The sequence below is a fragment of the Accipiter gentilis genome, chromosome 5 (genome assembly GCF_929443795.1).
Source record: "Accipiter gentilis chromosome 5, bAccGen1.1, whole genome shotgun sequence".
NCBI classification, from domain to species: Eukaryota; Metazoa; Chordata; class Aves; order Accipitriformes; family Accipitridae; genus Astur; species Astur gentilis.
In genome coordinates this window covers 8,684,896-8,702,202 of record NC_064884.1, presented here as the reverse complement: position 1 = coordinate 8,702,202, position 17,307 = coordinate 8,684,896, and the positions used below count along the sequence as shown (strand labels likewise).

General features: G+C 41.7%; 1 protein-coding gene across 6 annotated transcripts in view; it reads left to right on the top strand.

Moving 5' to 3' along the window:
- Window positions 1-17,307, top strand: part of RIN2 (Ras and Rab interactor 2) — an 82,750-nt gene that overhangs the window by 34,667 nt on the left and 30,776 nt on the right. For 5 of the 6 annotated variants that reach the window (XM_049801128.1, XM_049801125.1, XM_049801126.1 and 2 more), the window contains exon 3: window positions 9,088-9,182. The exons of the other annotated variant lie outside the window; for it this stretch is intronic. In XM_049801128.1, coding sequence (XP_049657085.1) covers window positions 9,088-9,182 — 95 coding nt within the window. The remainder of the gene's footprint in view (window positions 1-9,087; window positions 9,183-17,307) is intronic. 6 annotated transcript variants of the gene reach the window in all.

The window sequence follows — 17,307 nt, the reverse complement described above, 5'->3', positions numbered from 1 at the left end:
GATGAAGGCTCAGAGGTAGCAAGTAGTAAAAATGAAGCAAAGATGGAGTTAGGCTTGGGTAATTCTGGGACTGAATAGTTTGCCAGTGGTTACAGAGGGAGTCTGTGGTAAAGCAAGGAACTGCATGTATGTCTGACAAACATCCTTTTTACTGAACCATCCTCCTTCTCATAAAAATGTTCCAATCTTTATTGAACTGGCATCAGAGGTTTTAGACCATTAAAGCTTTTCTGTCCCAAAATCAAACATCAGGTAAAACTTTGTTGCTTACTGATGAATAAGACCCTGAATAATGTTAGTGGTCTTGAGAATTCATATATCACTGTGCAAAATAACCAGAAATGGCAGCCATGTATAAAAATATTTGATTGTATTCAGACATTTGGACAAGTCCAGAAATAGCATTCCCAGTTTGGCTCATCTCTGGCACTTTGCCACCTTGTCACACAGGGTGCTCTTTGAGGGTTGCTATGCTCCGCTTTATCAAAACAGGAAGGAACAGATGTGATGCCAAAGAGGATGCAGGTCTCCAGAAAGAATGAAAAATGAGATGCTGGCAGGATGGGGGGAGGGGGGATGGTAAATGCTGAGGCTCACTTGTCCAGTCTTATACTGAACCTTGCTGTCTTCATCCCGTGTTCCCTTGCCAGATTAGAAGCACTGATCTTACCTTTTTCTCTTCAGCTGTTGTAAATCGTGGGGCTTTGAAACATTCTGCAGTGGTCACCTTGGCTGACTCTTATCAGTGTGCTTTCAGAAAGATGGCAGTTTTGTTAATTTTCTATACAAGCTTATTTACATTTCAACACAAAAACCAGGAATTCAGTTGCTGTGCAGTGTTGGATGAGTGATTTTTCTAAAAATGGCCTGAAACAGACATCAAGTCAAAGCCACCTGTTTTCCTCTTGAGACTGGGAAACTCTTCATGAATTGAATGAGTAAGAAAAAAGGTGACTGTAGCTCCTTGGGAGCGTGTTGCTTCTAGTGAACACGCTTGTTCTGATTTTTGCTGCTTATATGACATCCTGAAAGATGTAAAACATAAAAATGGAATATATGTGTTCTGGTGAGAGAGCACTGGGGAGCTGAGATATGTTTGTGGTCTGTATGTAGGAATTACATTGTCACCCCTGCCAGCTTCTAAAAGTGGAGATCAGTCTTGTTGAATGAAGAATCAGTTGGCAATAAGCATGGCGTGATATGTTGTGAAAGGAAATGTTGTGGTTTAAGATGTTTGCATTTCATTATTTCATTCATGGAGTTTAGGAATGTAAACAGTTAGTAAATGGGTATTTGTGGCAATCTAATGTTTAGGATAGGTTTGGTTAGGGAATACTGTACTGGGCTGCTATGTGAACTCATGCTGAGTCATAATTATTATTTGGGTTTACAGTGGTTGTATTGTAGTTTGTTTTTAACTTACAGAACAGGGCTTTATCAGAAATAGACTCCAAAGGGAAAACATTGGACACAAAAATGGCTACTTATCATCCTATATAAGGTCTCCTTTTAATTTTGTGGGTTTTTAAAATGTTAAATAATCTACCACCTGAGAAGATGTCATACTTTCAAATACGTTTCTTTTCATGTAAACCTCTTTTTTCTGTAGTGTAGCAGGGTAATATCTATTTCATAGCCCTAAACAATCCACTACAGATTTCTTCAGATTACTTTTTAAGTCTTGGGGCTCATATATGTTGCTTTATGCTAACAGGGGCCTCTGGCAAATATATGCATCCACTTAGTTGTATTTTCCTTTGGAAAATGCCTCTTATGGTCTTGATTTCAAGTCTGTTGAAACCAATAGGTGAGTTTTCCCATTATTTCCAGCAAAATAGGAATTTCTTTGTGAATAGAGAAATTTGTTGGACGAATTCAGATATTCTGAGCCTTCCACTAAGAACAAGGCAGCCTTCTGCTGCTGCTTGTTTTCTCAGGGTTGGATCTAATAACAGTACAGACCCAGGGTCCTTCCTGCATTTTGTAGAAATGGATTATTAACAGCTCATCTTGTGTGATGCTAATCATGCAAGCATCATGTACACTGTATAATGACCAGAAACTTCATTGATCCTAAATACCTCAGAAACTATGTCATAAAATCAATGAGTGACGAAAAATTATTTTTCAAGTGCTGTTGTAACAGTATATGTCAGTTAATTGCAAGAATACCCAAATGATGCAACTCCAAAAGAATTTTTTTTTTTAATCAGAAGAGTAGTTTGTTGGGGTTTTTTTCCCCATGAAAAAGAACTTAAGGAAAATTAATTGCTATTTGCAAAAAATATTGGCAGTTTATTAAAATAAAAAAATGAGGTTTTTATTCCCAAAGACAAATGTTTTAGTTCAGGTGTGGTACCTGCTGGTAGCTGATGAGTCAGTTTGACTGCAGAGTGTGTTCTGTTCTGGGGGACTTTGTAGGTCAAGTTCAGGTTTGATGCTAAGCACTTGACCTAGTTGCCTTGTCCAGGATGTATTGACTTTTCATAGACTAAGGGAAGACTACCTTGTGTCATGGAGGATATGTAGTATACTCAAGAAATTTGGCCTTTCGAAGAGAATGTGAGCATAAGACTGCTTGAAATGTGCCATTTTGTTTAAGTTCTCTTTAGAAAAACAAAAAATAAAATTGCTAAACACATAAAAATTCCTCTCAAGAAAGACAGTTTCTGGCAAGTTCTCTTCAAAGCAGACACACAAATTAAAAAGTGTTAAGATTACAACGTCTTCAAGATAAAACTGTTCTGCAGTGCTTGCCTTATGCTATTCTGATTTAAAGCATTAATAAATTAAAACCCATTTTAAAATATTTGTGTTCAAGAACTTCAATCTTATATAAGCAAGTACCTTTCCCAGACAAAGACGTAAAAGGCAGTTGTGTTAAAGAGGCTGAATATGGCTGAACAGCCATACAAAAATAACTGCAAATAACTTCCGAAGGTAAATTGAATGTTGGAAAGCATCAGAAAACATACTGCCATGGTTAGCTTTTAGGTACAAGTAAACAAGCGCGATGTAGGAAGGTTATACAGTATTTAAATTCCTTTGCATTGTAGATCCGTTCCATCTTCCAGGGTCAAACCAATATATAAAATGATAGCGTGAAGTGTGGAGTGTCAGCTTGAATTTTTGAGCGTGTTATTGTGCTGTTAGTACAAGTTGGGTTAAAATTCTTTGCTGTAGTGCCCAGAGATTTTGTTTTCTGGGAGGGAGTTGTTTTGTGAAAAAAATTTTTTTCTCTCCCCGCCCCCCCCCCCCCCCCCCCCCCGTCAAATCCAGTGAACACAGTTAAGTCAGTTAACAGCCAGGTAGCAACGCAGCAAGGCGGGTGTTGAGGGGACGGCTGAAAGCCCATGGATACTTCTGTGGAGAGCTCCTTGTATTCTATACTTTTCAGGGAAAGATGCTGAAAAAGACTTTTGTTGTGCAAACCATTGGCCTGCGAGCCACTTGATCTCTGTAGACGTGTTGGAGAACAGGACATGTTTGCTGCTGTGATGGTTCTTTATGGCTACAACTGGCCTTGTGGGTGCAAAGACCAAGGTGATGTTGCCCATGAAGTGGAGCTACTTCTGCAGAGCTGATTCATCCTGTTGTGTCTAGCAGCTGGTTCATGGGGAACAGCAGTTTAGCTTTCTTGCAATTGCTAGTATAGGATTTTTTGCAGGGAAAGAAGTCTGGGCTGTGGTGCTGGCAGCTTATGATTCAAAAGCAGCTGCTAATGGAACAGAGGGTTGCTCCGCTTTGCTTACTGTTTCCCCTTTCTGTCTTTGAAGCAGAAGCACGTGCTTCTCGTGCTGCTTCTCACGATACCTAGTGCCTCTTTGTCTCCAGCCAGCTGCCAAAATCTCCCGCTTGCCATCTTTACAGCTTCTGTGAGTTATGGACAAATCCACTAGCTGCTGTGGTGGGATGTGCAGTCAGCATCAGGCTGGCTTCCCGTGCCCAGCCTGCAGACCACCACACGTGAGCGTTCCTGAGGCATCTCGGCTCCCTCCCTCTCCTCAAGTGCAGGTCCCGGGAAAGTAAATGCAGAGTAGACTTTGGGAGTTAGGTGGAGCATTGACTCGCCCTCCTCTTATTCCTGATCAGCTTCTCTGTTTGGATGGTTGATTTATTTGAAGAAGCCAAGGAATTGCCAAGCAGTCTGTCTCCTGCTCTACTTTAATCTTAAGCAAACAGCTGACTTTTCAAGGAAGGCTGTTGAGACATATCTGTTGCCAGGCAGAGCTGAGAGAACCCCTTTCAGCAGTTTGGTGATAATCCCTTGAAAACAAATAGATGGTCAATTCCAGCTTGATTGTTCTGAGACTGACTGTCTTTAAGATGCTTGTGCCATTGGCCTTAGGTTTTACCATGCTCCATGTAGTGGAAGGAGCCTGTGGTGGGGTGATTCCTCTGGTTTTATGTTCTCCCCGGGCCCTTTGTGATCGCCCTGCAGTGGGGGATCAGACGGGGTGACCAGTGCATGTAGCACTGGAGTAGAGTTACATTGCTAATTCAGTAAAAACGCTGCTCTGCTGACCTTATTCAATATTGCATGTGGCAGAGCTCTTACCTACAGTAGGTCTGTTTCATTAACAGATTAAATCCTTGAATAGTGTTTAATAATATGTTGGACTTCAGGTAATGATTTCCATCACGAGTTCCTATTTTAAATGGTCAAATATAGTTGCAGATCATTGTGAATCAGTTGCCATCTATATTGAGACTCCAGGTGCTGACTCATGTTGTGTGCTGGTAGCCAACTAGTGGTGCCTTCCTTCTGAGATGGTTCCATGACAGGAAGCCCTAACATACTTACAGCTGGCTAAATTGCTCATATTCGTGACTACTTGGTGCTTGAAAAACTTAACATTATCACAGTGAATAGGAAGCATCTTCAGGGAATACTGTGATTTAAAACTAAAAACTGAGCCTTGCTTCATCCGTTAGAAAAGTTAATGTTTTGGCTGTTACTGCAGGATGAAGCACGTAAGGTGGTTCTGTTCCTGAATGTTGCTGCATTCATGACTCCACAGACAATGTTAGAGCCTTTGTGGCTGTCTGGTGGGAAGAGAGAAAAGGCTGTAATCTGTTCAGTTCAAATAATAATTCAACTCTCAGTTGCGTTCAGGTGCAACTTTGGAAAGGTTTTAACATTGGCAGAGAGTTGCTGCAGCAAGGAGGGGCTGCACACTACCTTATTGCAGCATTTGGGAGGTTAGGAGATCTGAAAATACTAGAAACCTCACCGTAAACAGAGAATTAATTCCACTTTACTCATTCAGCTGCCAGAGAGACTGGGAAGATTTGAGAAACCTACTGTTTGGAGGCTAATATGGAAGGTGGAAACTAGTGCCCAGTGTGGCTGGGAAGAGAAGGATATTGCCTTAATTTAAGGCCATCTACTTCTTAATCTAAAAATTCAATATCCTGGCACTGAAGTCAATTACAATTTGCAAGTCTTGTGTTTGTGTACTTGAAAAAGGGGCTAAGTTGAAACATGTTGCTCCGGAATGGAGGACAGAAAAATATAGGTCAGGAAAGTGGTGAGATGTATGCCAAGATATGTAGGTAAAGGTGTGAACGATAAATGAGTAAAAAAAGCAAACAGAAGATTGTGCTGAGCAATTACAAGCTGTTTTAAGGAACTGAAATGAAAAGCTTCAGCAGAAGCGGAAGGGATAAGAAGGCTACAAAAGCTGTAGAGACATAGTAAGACTTGCATCAGCAGGGTTATATCTTATTTAGCAGTAACAACTTGTATGGTTGTTTGACTACCTCACTGCACTTAGCAAACCTAATAATGAATGAAGACTGGGGAAATTTAGCAGGTACTTAAAAGTGAGTATTTTTTTCTTCTGTTTGACATTGGAGCTTCTTCTCTTTAATAAAGCAAGCTCTTGGCTGTGTTCTCCACTGTGAAGTGCTGTCTGTTATGAAATGCGATTTTAATCCAGGAAGAGAAAATCCTAATTTAAGTAATTGATAGGCTGTAATTAAACCTGGAATGGATTTTGTTCACCAAAGGTGTGCTCTGGTGTCACATCCCATATTTAAAAATGGCAAATTGTGTATTTCTTTCCAAACATATATTTATTAGGGTTTTTCGACTTGTTTTGTACATCTTGATACAAATAACAAGAAATCCATTGTGTCAGTATTTTAGAACACTGTTAGTTATTTAACACTAACTTTAAGAGGGCACATTATTGTTTGAAACTGGTTGAATAGTTTTAAGAGTGATTATTGTAGCTAGAGACTGTAATGGGTTGCTTATCAGAGATTTAGGCCTAAGAGAGTTGATCCTTCCACTTCTACTGCTTAGCCAAAGCTTGGAAGAGAAATGCAATTTTCCTGTCTTTTTACACTTGTAGTCAGCTTCTCTGTTTTGAATTCATTGGCTGTTGAACTGAATTAGTGAATACCTCTCTCTCTACAGGTATGGAAGGATTACTGTGCAGAAGGATTGCTGTTAAAAAAAAAATTGGCTAAGTCTATCAACTGCAGTTTGGGTTTGTAGCCAAAGACTTTCCATAGATCAATTGCTTTCTTCTTTAAAACGTGAACAGCAATCCACATGATTAAAAAGTTTATTTAAATTTTATTTGTTTAATGGTTGACTTGAAATCTTGGCATGGCTTGTCATAATTTCAGGTGTTACTTTAAACAGAAAAATGTTTGATTTAAATATCCTGGGAGTTGTTTCTTAGACTGTCACGTGCACACACCCACTCTGAATACAGTGCATGGTAGGGGTGTGCAGCTTTTTATTCCCTGTGAATAGTTGGGGTTTGGGGTTTTTTTCCATTAGGAAGTGTCAGCCCAAAAGCATGTTTACTGCTACTGAGTAGGTGGCTGGAAGACCTGGGTGGTCTGAATTCCAGGGGTGTCCTGGACAGATTGCAGTTTTGGGTGGCTAATCCAATCATTGGCTAGTTTGGGGTACCTGAACTGGGGCGTAGGTTCTGTGTTCCAAGGTCAGCCCAAAACCTGGTCTATTTGCTAGGGTGGCTGAGCAACAGAGCATGATTTCACATTAGGGCTGATGAGATCTAGTGACTTGCTGAAAGGGGCAAATGTACTACTAGCCTGGTGCTGTCCTCTGTTTCCTGGTGTCTGTTCTGGAGCTTGTCTGGCCCTCTCTGAGATTAGATTCAGGTCATTAAGCCAGCAGAAAACTAACAAAAATACAAGGTGAAAAAGTCTTCCAACCTTTTAGCAAGCTGAAGCAGCGAACAGGGCTAGATGAACAGCCAAGCCAGCCCAAGGGAAGAAGTGGAACCTCCCTGTTTGGGGGCAGCACACCATAGTGTGAAACTCCCCCTCCATCAGGTCAGTGAGAATTGCAGCTGTATTGCATTTCAGAAGATTGCAAGAATAAATATATTAAGGATGATGATGCTAAGGCGGTAGAGGCTCTAAAAGAGAAAAAACAATGCAGCGTGACCTGCAAGATGCAGTCAGCTGTGTACTGGCTAAAGCCAGGTACTGCTCTCTGAGCATCCAGGTCAAAGCTTCCCTCTAAGGCGATGCCGCTGTCCATAACCGCTGTCAGATGTGCATGATGATGCAATGGCTCTGTAGTGAGGCTCATCTGACAGCAGTGGCATGTGTATTTTTCATGGTGTAAAGCCAATGTGGGGGCTGGATTCATCCCTTGTGCAGAAAGAGGAATGAATTTACCCGTGCCTAGGAGGTGCTGTTTCATGGGCGTGCCGAGTGCCACAGTGAGGTGCAAGGCTGCTCTGTCAGGATGACGTGGGTTCCTCCTGCTGCTCTTTGTCATTGTCAGGAAGGCATTGCTCACATCTTGCCACAGTGACTCAGGGGGTATTTGAGAGTCAGCAGGTGGAAGATATTTGTAAACTGTGATGCCAGTGGTACAGTATGGCTGGGAGCTCTGATCTTGACAGAAAGAAACCTATGGTGTGGATGTAGTAGATGGTAATTTATTCTCACTTAAGGTATATTTAATGGTGTTGGCCTATTGTAAGCAGAAATTGAAACTTCTTTTGAATTGATTGGAATAATGCTGCACAGCAAAGGAGGGTGTGAATTTTTGAGGTAGAGGAAAACTTCCAATAAAACAGTATGGGAGAATGTTGCCTGCAATTCTTTGAAAACGCTGCTGTACTGAGCTACCAAACACTAGTGGGACTCAGGGTTGTGTCTTGTGGGTGACTATGAAGGCTGTTCTAACTTGGACTGGAAAGCTGTTTTTACTTCATCTGCCAGGGGTTTTGTTTGTTCGGAGGTATGGGAGTGGTGGTAGAGGAGGTGGCATCACTGCAAACCTTTTCATTAGGTTTCACTACAGGCAGGGGAGAGGGAATACTGCCAGGGTTTATATACTGTCATGGTGCGGTGTGTCAAGCAAACTTGATGTAGTTGCTGCAAAGAATGTCCAAGACGGCGTGCTTTGCAAACTTCATAGTTGGTTTCTGCTCAACAAAACATTTCCCAGACATCTGGCTAGCAAATGCTGTATTTCTCAGGATACTGCCCTAGTGCTAATCTTGCCTGCTTTAAAATGAGTTCTTGTCCTTGTGTCCAAAATTAGGATTGTGTTCCACCTGAGCTGAAGTGTTACAAGGCAGTTCTTTTTTGAGTTGTTCTGTTCGAGTGCAGTCCAGGACCTAATGTGAAAAGCAGCCACCCATTTCCTTCTTGCTTTGTTACTTTTCATCTACCACAATGTCGTAATGCTGGCTTAGTGTCCCTTCTGAAATAACTCTTGCAGATGGAACTCTTCTAATTATATCTTTTTATTTGAGAAAGGAAATGCTACAAATGATCAAATGATTTAGTTCTTTTAAGCTGCTGTATAATATGTTGAGGCTGCAGGTTTAATATATTCAAATAAAAAAGCTAGCTAACCTGGAAGGTTTTGTACTGGCACAAAACTCCAAGAACGATTATAAGTGGCCCCAACCCTTACATTTTCCTTTGCAAGGGGAAGTCCAAATAGGATGCGATTTAAAAAAAAAAAGAAAAGAAAGAAAAAAAAAAAAGTTTGTGATCTCTGGTGACTAAACTTGCCCGGGCTTCTTTTCCACGCCTCTTCCACTCACTTGACGTCATACTATTTTTGTCCCTTTCTAGCTCATTGACACAATTGCCTCAGAAATCGGAGAACTGAAACAGGAGATGGTACAGACAGATCTCACAGTGGAAGATGAATCTGCTGATTTGCGAAGGTGATTAAAATGTTTATTTTCATAGTTCCTGGAGGTGTACCATGACAGGAATGTTTTCATTGTGCTCTTCTTGGGTGACATGTCCTAGCACTTTTTGTCCTAGCAACATAGGGGTGTAGATTGTCTTGCTCTTGATTCAAGGAATTTGCTTTTGTGCAGGAGGAGTGCCCAGAGATTCAGTTGTTCTGTGTATTTGCCTTAGTATCTTCTAAAAGCAACTGAACTTCACTTCTACTTCCTTGTTACAAATCTTGGGTACTGATGAATGTCTAAAGCAGGAAACTACTAATGTTATTCCCATTGTCTATGGTAATGAGCTTTGCTTTCAGGCTGTAAAGACTAAAAATGTCCGCTGCTTCAAGTGGCTCTGTGAAGATTCAACATACAATAACATGATTTATTTTAGGAAGTAAAATATTGACTGTTGGGAGCTGATGCTTATGCGGGTTATGTGTTTAAGTTCATTTATATGTGAGTATTTGCACATTAAAAAAAAAGTAAAAAATTAAGTAGATGGGGACATTTCATTAACTTAAAATTGAGATGCATATTACAGTGCAGATAAAAGTTCTGGCTTTTTAAAATAGATCATGCCACGTAGCTGTGGGCTGTGGAAATTTGTAATGTTAAAGTTGTACCTTTAAGTGGGCATAGTGGGACCCCAGCATTTTGGCTTTGCTATGGCTGTTGTGCTTGATTGGTAATGTCTGTTAAATTGATATCTGGAGGATATTCAATATCTTAATCATTGTGTTAACAAGAGAACACATTTTTATACTTATTGTTGAAATATTTGTTGCAAGAGGAAAGCAACCAATGCAGGTGTTCCGTTTTATCTGACTGCACAGTCTGGGCCAGCTCTGGAGCTATAGTAGGTTTTGTTCTTCAAGGCAGTGAGTTAATGAAGTGGATGACAAATTGTTATTTAGAATCGCATCCTTTTTTCTTTCTATAAATACTTTTGAAATGTGCTAAAACTTACTACAACATATATTTAAATTATTTAAAAAAAAACATTGAGCAGCAGCTTTGTTGCCCAAGTGGTAAAGAATGTGAGACAGCTGAACTAATTAAAGTCCTTGGCTATGCCTCTGGTTATGCATTATTCAAGTTTTAAAGCTTTTGAAGGCACAGCTCTTTTACAGGGGTGGGAAGGCTACTTTCTCTGTTTCGGTGGATTCGGCTAATTAATTTCAACAATTATTAGCTAATTCTCAGTTAAGAAGAGGCTTCTTGTATCTTTGAATACACCATATGCATGAAAGACTAAGATCTGTTGGTTCTAAAATCCTGGTGGAAACACTTAGCTGGAAACAGTCAATTAAATCTCCCCATTTTACTGACCGTGGGGACATTTTTTGTAGTGATTTTTTTTAAAATGAATTTTTAACTGTTTTTGTTAATTTTGAGTGCAAAATATATTTTGATTAGAATATATAAGTAAAGCTAACATAAAGTGAATAATGCACTTTCCATGACTATATAACTGAATTCAATTTCATATTGAAATAATAGCCATCCAATAAAAAAAGAAATTCATTCTTTTCTGTCACTTTTAAGATGATAAATGTAAAATATGAAATCTGAATAAAGGAATTAAGGCCATTTTTTGTATGACTACATAAATCTAAACTGTGTGCTTCTATGTAAGGAAGTATCAAAGTTGGTATAAATTATATAATTAGTTGTGCACTGATATCTTTTGTTTATGTAGAACTACAGAGCAAGATTACAGTAATTTCAACTAAGGTTTTCCAGCATTCTTATTTAAACTAGACTCCCTACAAAGATGTCTTTACTATCATAACTTTATTTCTTTGTAGTTAATTTAAAACTTCGTAATTAATGTAGGTTGCTTTTATTATTGTGTGTTCTGCTGTTCAGAAGTTGGTATCATGGTGTGGCATTTGGATTTGCATCTAGAGAAATTTGAGCTAAAAGGAATGTCTATTTGCCTTGCTCATTTTTCACCTTTAGCATACATCCACATCTCCCAGAACAGTTTTAGAAAGGCAGTGGTTGCAAGAGCTCTCAACTGTATTCAGAAAAATAAGTGTATGAAATCGTGTGTCTGCAACTTTAGTGGTGTGGTGTGTGGTTTTGCTTGTTTGGTTTTGTTGTTTTGGTTTTGGTCTTTGGTTGGGTGTTTTTGTGGTTGTGTGGTGACTTTCTGATTTATGCTCCTCCCCCAGTTATATTTTGGACTTGTCTCCCCTTTTTACATCTATGGCCCAAGTAATATTGAGAATGATTCAAATAACTGGGCCTACAACTTTGGCTTGTAAGCATATAAAAGCCAGGGAAAAAAAGAGGCTTGTAAAAATGTGTTTTAAGTGGGATGCTCATGCCATCTGTTTCAGTATTGCATGGTGTTTGATGCCCAGACTTCTTCCCAGCACAGGCGTATATCCCAGTAATGCAAATGAGTGGAGTTGTCAGAAAAGGGCATAAATGGGATACATTTCTGATCTGCGCTGTACTGGTGACCTTTGAAAGGGTAACGGGAGAGCTTCTGCATGCAGTGGCAGCCCAAGTCCACGTAGGGTGAGGGGAGCACATGTGATGTCACTAGTGGCATCCAGGTGGTCTTTTAGGAGGTACTTGGTCTCCCTTGAGGGCCCTAGGACCCCTGCATGTCTGTTGTCTTTGTCAGTGATGGAGAGGGGGGAAAAAAACTCACTGCTGTCCCTCTGTAGGGAAGGCTGTAAAGCCCCAGTCTTCCTGGAACATTTGGTGCCTGTGAAAGATTCAGGGATGCTTTGCTGGTGGTGGCAGCTGCTACAGCGTATTCCCTTCCTGCTCTGTTAGTCACCATGACAGAAACAAGGGCAGAACTTTGCGCCCTCCCATATGTTTTGCACTGAGCAGCCCTCACACCTGTGTCTTCTACATTTTTCCACAGTAGTTATTAAGTAGCGTTGTCTTCTGTGTCTTGCATGGTGAATTGCTTCTGTTACTGTTGACAGGTAGGCAAGTATCCAGCAACCTTTTCCCCAGCAGCTTTGTCCTGTCCCTTCAGCTGTAATGGCATGGAGAAGAAAATGACAGACCAGCTGCTGAGGAATGGAGATAATGCTCAGTAGAGGCTTTATGCTCTCTCCCAGCTGATGCTTGATAGGCTAGGCTTGTGCGATTAAGGCCTGCTAGATTGCAGGATTTACAGAAATCCAGGCACTTTTGCAGTGGCGAATCAAACTGGGTTAACTGTGGGGAGCCTTTGGTGGGGCTGGACCAAGGTTCATGCTCATCTGAAACTTTAGAAAAATTCACTTTACCTGCTTGTTGCTGTTTTAATTGTCCTTGTGACTGGGGAAGAAACAAGGAATATTCCTCGCTGCTGAGTAACAACGGAGTGGGAGAACGATGAATCTAGACACAGAACTGTGCTTTGCAAACCTTTGCACCATAGCAAAGAGTTGGCAGCAAGGCTTGCTAAGTTGCATTACTGGGGAGATGCTGAGCATCCTACTGCCATGGGCAAAGAGCAGACCTGTTCTCTCTCTCTCCTTCCCCCTGGGTAACATGATCCTGGTGTGCAAGTACCCTAAAAACAGCGGCCAATCCAGGCAAAAAATGGAGTGAGGAAATGTGGATGCATTCAAGTGCAAGTTAGAGTCCTTATCTTCATTATACTATCAAACCTCGTCTCTCACTATGACCTGGCTAGTGAGTGCATCTGGGATGATAGGTTAAAGCCAGGGCTGGTCTTTCATTTGGGCCGATAACCAGCCTTCTCTGTAGTGTGGGAGCAGACTGAATCCCTCAAATCCTGATGGTTCGTCCTACAACTCCTCTCATGCCCTCAGAAGGGTGGGTAAGCTCCTCTACAGAGGGAAGTATGTGTGTGTGTAAATCCTACAGCAGCTGGCTTAGTTTAATTCAACCCAGCAAACCCATATAACAGCATTGGTTGTCTTGAGAAGATGTCCACGAAAGCTGGATGCACTGTTGCTGTGTCCGTAATCCCAAAGAGAGAAGAGTCCATTCCTCAAGCCAGCGTTTGTCAATGCAGGAGGTTGGGAAGACTGGCAGTAGTTTCAGAGAGCAGATTGGCTCATCATCCAAAGTCCCACAAAAAAAAAAAGGGAGAAATGTTAGAAGTTTAGGTTTTACAAGCTTAGAGCAAGAGGCATAGGTAGGATTTGAGACCAAAAGAAAATTGCAGTAGTGAGCAGGAGGGCAGGAGCATTTGCTTCATAGATACAGGATCGAGGTGTATGTTATAGCCCTGTGGGTATAAGGGAGAGGATAATCCTGGTTACAGGCTTCAACCTGTTCCTTGTCCTCTTTACTGTGAGCTAAGTCTAATCAGGATGCAGCACAGCATTGTTTGTCTTGGCAGTTACCTCTATTTACTTCCCACGTGCTTATGGGTTTTCTAAAATCTAAGGAAACTTGCATGAATCGTGTATTTTCTTTAATTCATTGTGAGTTGCATTGAAAGTCCTCTCCCACTGTAGACCAACCAGTGTAGTGCCCCTGCATTAAAGTAGACCATCCATGGAGGTTGATTTGTGTCTTGATTTTGAGTTTAATGTGAGCTAGTCAGATTGTCTTTTATTGGGAATCGCTGTAAAAAAACAAAACAAAAACCCTAAACAACAACAACAACAAAAAACCCCACCCAAACAAAACAAAAAAAAAAACCCAAACAAACAAAAACCCAAACAAAAACCTAAAAGTAAAACCAGGAGAGAAATTTAATTGTTGCGTAGTATACAGCATATTTTGCTAATCAGGTGATCGTGAGGAATTCAAATGGTCCTTCTTTCCATGTGGTTGTTTCCAAAGAAGTTACACACACATCCCAGTCTCAAATAATTTTACAGTCTAACTTTAAGACGTGACAAATTTTAAGAACTCCCATGTGTCAGGGTTTGACTGTGTGTTTAGCGCCCAGATCATTAATTATTTTTAAGAATGAAAAACAAACTCAGACTGTGATGCTCAGTAGTGCTAGACCATTGCAAATAGGCTGTCAAACAGGCTAATGGACTTTTAACTGCCTGGACCTTGGGAACTGGCTTCTCATAGGTTGTATGTGGTTTGCCAGATATGATTTTTCCAAACTATGCTCTTGCCAGAGTTCACCAGATCTGATAGTTCTCTCTGCCTCTTTATTATTTGGATAGGAAATAATATTTTGAAGTGTTGTTTGTTCCTAGTTTACCTGCCTGCAGATTGCAGTAACATACTAGTACTGATCTAGCTGAGGTGCATGGGGGTTGTCATGGTTTCAGCCCAGCCAGCAACAAAGCACCAGGAGGCTGCTTGTTCACTGCCTCCCCCAGTGGGATGGGGAGCATAAAAGAGAAAGAAGAGCTCATGGGTCGAGACAAGGACAGGGAAGGATCACTCACCAGTTACAGTCATGGGCAAAAAACAGACTCACCTTGGGGAAAAAACACAATCAGTTTAATTTACTACCAATCAAATAAAAACAATAATGAGAAGTAAACCCAAAATCTTTAAACACCTTCCCTCCACCCCTTCCTTTTTCCCAGGCTCAACTCCACTCCCCATTTTCTCCACCTCCTTCCCCCCCAGCGGTGCAGGGGGACAGGGGAATGGGGGTCGGGGTCAGTTTGTCACACCTTGTCTCTGCTGTTCCTTCCTCCTCAGGGGGAGGACTCCTCACTCTTCCCCTGCTCCAGCGTGGGGTCCCTCCCATGGGAGACAGTCCTCCACGACTTCCCCAATGTGGGTCCTTCCCACGGGCTGCAGTTCTTCACAAACTGCTTCAGTGTGGGTCCTTTCCATGGGCTGCAGTCCTTCAGGAACAGACTGCTCCAGCACAGGCTTTCCCATGGAGTCACAGCCATCTTTGGGGGCATCCCCCTGCTCGGCGTGGGCTCCTCCATGGGCTGCAGGTGGGCATCTGCTCCCCTGCTCACCTCCGTGGGCTGGGGGGATGACAGCCTGCCATCTCACCAGGGGCTGCAGGGGCATCCCCTACTCTGGCGTTCCTCCTCCCCCTCCTTCTTCACTGACCTCCGTATCTGCATAGGGGTTTCTCTCACATTCCACTCCCCTCTCTGCTACAGGTTTCCCTTCTTAAATATGTTATCCCAGAGGCACTACCACCATCACTGATGGGCTCAGCCTTGGCCAGAGGTGGGTCTGACTTGGAGCCGGGGAAGCTTCTAGCAGTTTCTCACAAGAGCCACCCTTGCAGCCCCTTCTATGCTACCAAAAACCCACCACACAAACCCAAAACAGGGGTCATTTGAACTGGTAGTGTTTAGGAGTGGCAGAAAGTCTCATCATGATCAGATACTTAAAATCTTTGGCTTATTTCTTGAGGGGGCAGAAGCAGCCGCAAAAAGGAGGTGCATGTGTATCTAGATTAGTAAGGTGTGGGCTCACATGTTGCATTCCTCCTTGGATCCCAGCATGTGGGAAGGATTGTGCATATAAGTACCTGGAGGTTCCAAAAACCCAACAGCTCCCTGTTCAAATTAATCTTCCGATTTATAATGGTTTGGGTGTGTTTGACAACATTAAGTGAGACACACTGAAGAGGAGCACTGTGACCCTACATACGTGTGCAAACTCTTACTAGCTTTAGGTTGTTTCCTGGTAGCAAGCAGTGCCAGGCCTTATAGCAGATACCAGTCACGCACCTCCTTTTGCATGTGATGTAACTTTCTTCTGTAGGCAAAAATTTTTTCCCTTGCAGACATGTTCCCTCTGCAACATGTTTAGTTTCCACCTCTTGACCAAGGAATGAAAATAAGTTATATCTTGTTAAGCCTGCAGCCAGTGTTGGTGTATAACTTGCACTTTGCCACAGCAATCTTTGATTTGTAACATTGCTAACTGGCTCTGAAGGTGAGTGGAAAGTTTCCAAGCAATACTTACTGGAGGTACAGCTCATGAAAACACTTTTGTGATTCATGATTTGACTTTTGTGGAGATTCATACATTACAACACTAGGTTCTGCTGGGACCATGGTTGAAAGGGGAACCCAGGATTCCTATTGTGGCATTTTCAAAGCCCTGTCATAACTGATGTAAACACTACTGCCCTTCTGAACACAACATGTTTCTGTGTATTTTGTGCCCCTTGAAGGTATACTGGCAGTTACTAACAGCTTTTGACACTCAGGGAGGGAAGATCATCTGCATTTTAGATGCCTTGCAAATCTAAAAGGCATCACATCATAAATAAGCAAACTGAGAAAGAGGACAAAAAGGAAGGGAGAGGCACACGGGTGATCTGGTAGTGATAACTGATCGAAGTAGTGAAAAGTTTGAGTGATTGTGCCTGTTCTTATCTGATCATTCAGTGAAAGTTCTCTATCCCATTTACTTTCCTTTCTAGCCCTGTCCAGAGATGCTGCAAGTAGCTGACCAAAGCTAGAAAAAAAGCAGTTTGTTTGGTTGGAGTTTTTGTTGTTTGTTTTGGTGGGTTTTCTTTTGGGGTAGTGTTGGGGGGGGGGGGGAGTGGGGGCAGGGAGCAGATTTTTGTGTTTAGTTTTAAGCATTCAGTGCTCCTGTGCTTGTGAAGTCTCTACCCACTTGCTCTGGGTACAGTAACTGGTATAATGAAGGTGGTAAACGCTGTTAATGATGTTTACTGCCTGTCCAAAAGATGAAGTTGAGAAGAGCTACGAAACAGTTTGCAGTGGGGAAATGCACCTGTGTTGCCCTCTGCTGCTCAGGGCCTCTTCTGCCATCAGAAAAGGTCTGTAGGGAGAACACAACCTCTGTGCCTGATGTCTTAGCGGGTCAGATCTTGAGCTTGCAGGGCATTTTTGGTCTATGCTTAAATATTGTCATCAGGAAGCTGTTACCAGAGTAGCTTTTCTGTAGTGATTCCTAGCACTGGAAGAATCGCAGGATGTACTTCTAGCTCAAAGATGAGGAATTTGAACCACCAACACACGTGCAATTGTACTGGGTGTTCTGTATTATATGAATGATGGCAAAGCTTTGCATAACAAAAGGAGTTCTCAAAGTGTTCCGTTTATTTGGATTTTTAATGCATAACAAGTATCTATAGCCTCCAGGAACTGTACTTCACTACTGAGTTTAGCAGTAACTTTAGCTGCTCTGCCCCAAATAAATTTTAACCTTACACTAGTTTGCTACATTCACACTTAGTTTAGCCTTTATTCCTCAC